General features: G+C 55.6%; 1 protein-coding gene across 1 annotated transcript; it reads right to left on the reverse strand.

Annotated features, from left to right (window-relative positions):
- Window positions 1-1,630: 1,630 nt before the first annotated feature.
- On the reverse strand, window positions 1,631-2,446 carry LOC119314977. The gene has a single exon (XM_037589656.1). It carries the CDS (start codon window positions 2,436-2,438, stop codon window positions 1,821-1,823), a length of 618 nt encoding a protein of 205 aa, XP_037445553.1. The 5' UTR covers window positions 2,439-2,446; the 3' UTR covers window positions 1,631-1,820.
- Between the last annotated feature and the right edge of the window lie 343 nt (window positions 2,447-2,789).

Genomic DNA, 2,789 nt, shown 5'->3' on the forward strand with positions numbered 1-2,789 from the left:
AGCAGACCCGCCCAAATGATCGTAACATATCTAGTACATTGCCATCACAATGCATGCCAAACTCAACCCTCTCGAGCTGGCAACCACTCTGCCCCATATTGAACTACAATCCACTGTGAACATAACACCAACATGTGGTGAGCTAACCAACTCATGCCGAAAAACGGAGGTCTACATCACCAACCTTCATCTAAGAGAAGCAATGCTTTGCTTTGAGCCTCCGTCGTCTAGTTGCCATTGCAGCGACACCCCGAAAATTCGCAGGCACATAGCTATGGGGGCACACACCTGCTCAGACGTGCCCGGACGCATGATTGCCTCGCGATTCGTAAAGCCGTTGCATTTCGCGTGAGGGCACACCAAGTTTTAAGTGAAACTTGTGATTTTTCTCATTCTATGCACCAAGTTTCAGCAACTGAAACTGAACAAAGTTTTAAAAACTAGTCGAAACATAATCAAGATGGGTCTTATTTGAAATCCCTCGTCACAAGAAACATGAATATGAAAACAAAACTTAAATTGGACTTTCGGTTCAAAAGATACGAAATATAAAATCAAAATCCAAAAGAAAATAGGGTTGGTGCCTCTGCTGCCCATGCCACAAATCCTCTCTCAACGACACCTCTCGCATAAAAGGGGAGGGAGTAAAGCAAACCAGATCTACTCCCTAATACAAGTTCGAATTGAACTTGACGGTCGTCAAACTAGACCGGCACACACATAGTGCACCACCCATGCAAGTACATCAGGCGATCCACCATAGCTCACCATGGCAGTAATGAAGGAAGCTGGTAGATCTAGGGCGGCACAACACATTACCGCTATGGCTGTCATGGGTGAGCATGCATCCACCCGACAACCTCCTCGTTGCACTTAACAACACCCTGAGAAGCCGCACACCATCCCAACCCAATAGCACTTTCGGACACCATCCCCTTAACTGAATACAACACCCACACCAGATCCACAATGTGGCCATGCCAAGCTACCCTTCGTAGGCACAACACAACCATTGGACCTCCTAGATCTTCTGTGCCATTGTTGAAGCCCATGGCTCTGCCGTAACCAAATATGAAGGTGGAAACTCACACAGGTGTGTTGGGAGAGAGAGGGAGACAAGGAGAAGAGAGAGAGGGTGGGGGGGGGAGTAAGAGAAGAGAGAGACAACCGTCGCCCGCACCGTGATCCATCGATGACCACACGCTTCGTCGCACCTCCACGCCACCACAACTATGTGACACCACATCTCCCCGCCTTCGAGCCGCCATACCCCCAAACCAGCAGCATGAACAACACCCCCGACGTACCTCCTTGGGAAGTGAATCCCGCCGAGGCCGGTGGTGAGAGGATGCAATGCAATGTGGTGTGGCTTATTGTGCTAGGAGTTGACCGTCTGAGTCACCCCGAGTGTCGCCTAAGAGGAGCTACAACAAACATTGTTGGCACGTCCCCCGCCACCACTTCTCTTCTATCTTGATGCACGATCCTAATGCTCAATAAATTAAGTGGTATTTCACCGTTTGATCCCGTGTTCACCTGATCTTCATCACACCATGAATTCCATGTAAGGTTGGCAATTGGGTTATATTCTTGAGAAAACATGCTAACATGTAGTGTCAAGAAAAAGATCGGAGCAATTTCATACTTCATTCATGGGCTGATTTTTTTATCAACAATTCTGTAAAAACAACTATGCTGGAATTTGGAGGCATATTGACCACTATTAGTACACATGGCTACAAAAAAAAAATCACCTAGGCGATCCCGATGCACCATCAAAGGCAAGCAGCTAAAAAAAGTTCCACCTTTGGCGATCGATCTCAATGAACCATCCTCAGCAAGGGCATCTGGTGCAGCGGGCTGCTACCGATGGCGTACTGGTACTTAACCACGTCCTCGAAGCATCCAGCTGCGGGCATCGTCGCCGGTGCCGCAGCCGCCTGCTCGTCATCGACTACGTCTCTCTGCACCGCCATAGCTTCGTCGGCCCGATCAGCGTCGCCTTCGCGGGCGCAGCCGGGTGCCGGGAGCGGATGGCTGGGGCAGTCGTCCTCGCGCTCGACGAGGCGCATGAGGAGGCGGCCGCCGCGCACGCGGCGCGCTCGGACGTAGTAGTCCGGCCGCATGACGCGCACCTTGCTGATGACGAGCCTCCTGTCCTCGGTGCGCGCCCGGCGCAGACCGCTACGGCCCGCCAGCGACGGGATCGGCGGCGGCAGGCGGCGCCGTCCGGGCTCCCGCCGGCCGTACGAGACCCAGCAGCCCTCGTCCTCCTCGTCGACGCCCTCCTCCGGATCGGCCTCGCCGCGCGTCGGCGGCGACGCGGGGATCATCGTCCGCGTCACGACGCCCGCGGCGACGGGGTCGGGGGCGAGCAGCGAGCGGAGGCCGGCGAGGGGGGCGAACTTGTCGGCGGAGCGGGAGACGGACAGCAGCATCGGATAGGGATGGGATCGGAGGGGCGGCGGCGGTGCCGTGGCGGTGGCCGGTCGCGGCGCACGAGAGGCGGTGGGGCGAGCGGCGGGTGGGATGGGATGGGATGGGATCGGTGGAGCGCGCCCGCGCGTGGGCTATCGGTTGCGATCGGGGAGGGGAGGGTTGACGGGGCTTTTATACGTGGACGTTTGCTCGCCCTCCGGGAAGGCGGGAAGTGGGAGCGGATCGGGCACGGGAACCCCGTGACGATCGACTCGATCCATCGATCCATCGGCTTGTGGGTCGATCGCTTTCTTGGCCGGCCAATCAATAGGCCTCCCGCCCTAGTTCACTGGCTTCCCAGACCGATGAAT

Source organism: Triticum dicoccoides, chromosome 6A (assembly GCF_002162155.2).
Source record: "Triticum dicoccoides isolate Atlit2015 ecotype Zavitan chromosome 6A, WEW_v2.0, whole genome shotgun sequence".
Lineage (NCBI taxonomy): Eukaryota > Viridiplantae > Streptophyta > Magnoliopsida > Poales > Poaceae > Triticum > Triticum dicoccoides.

Excerpts from the sequence above, each read along its gene's own strand:
- LOC119314977 (XM_037589656.1), bottom strand. The coding sequence starts at position 2,438 with ATGCTGCTGTCCGTCTCCCGCTCCGCCGACAAGTTCGCCCCCCTCGCC.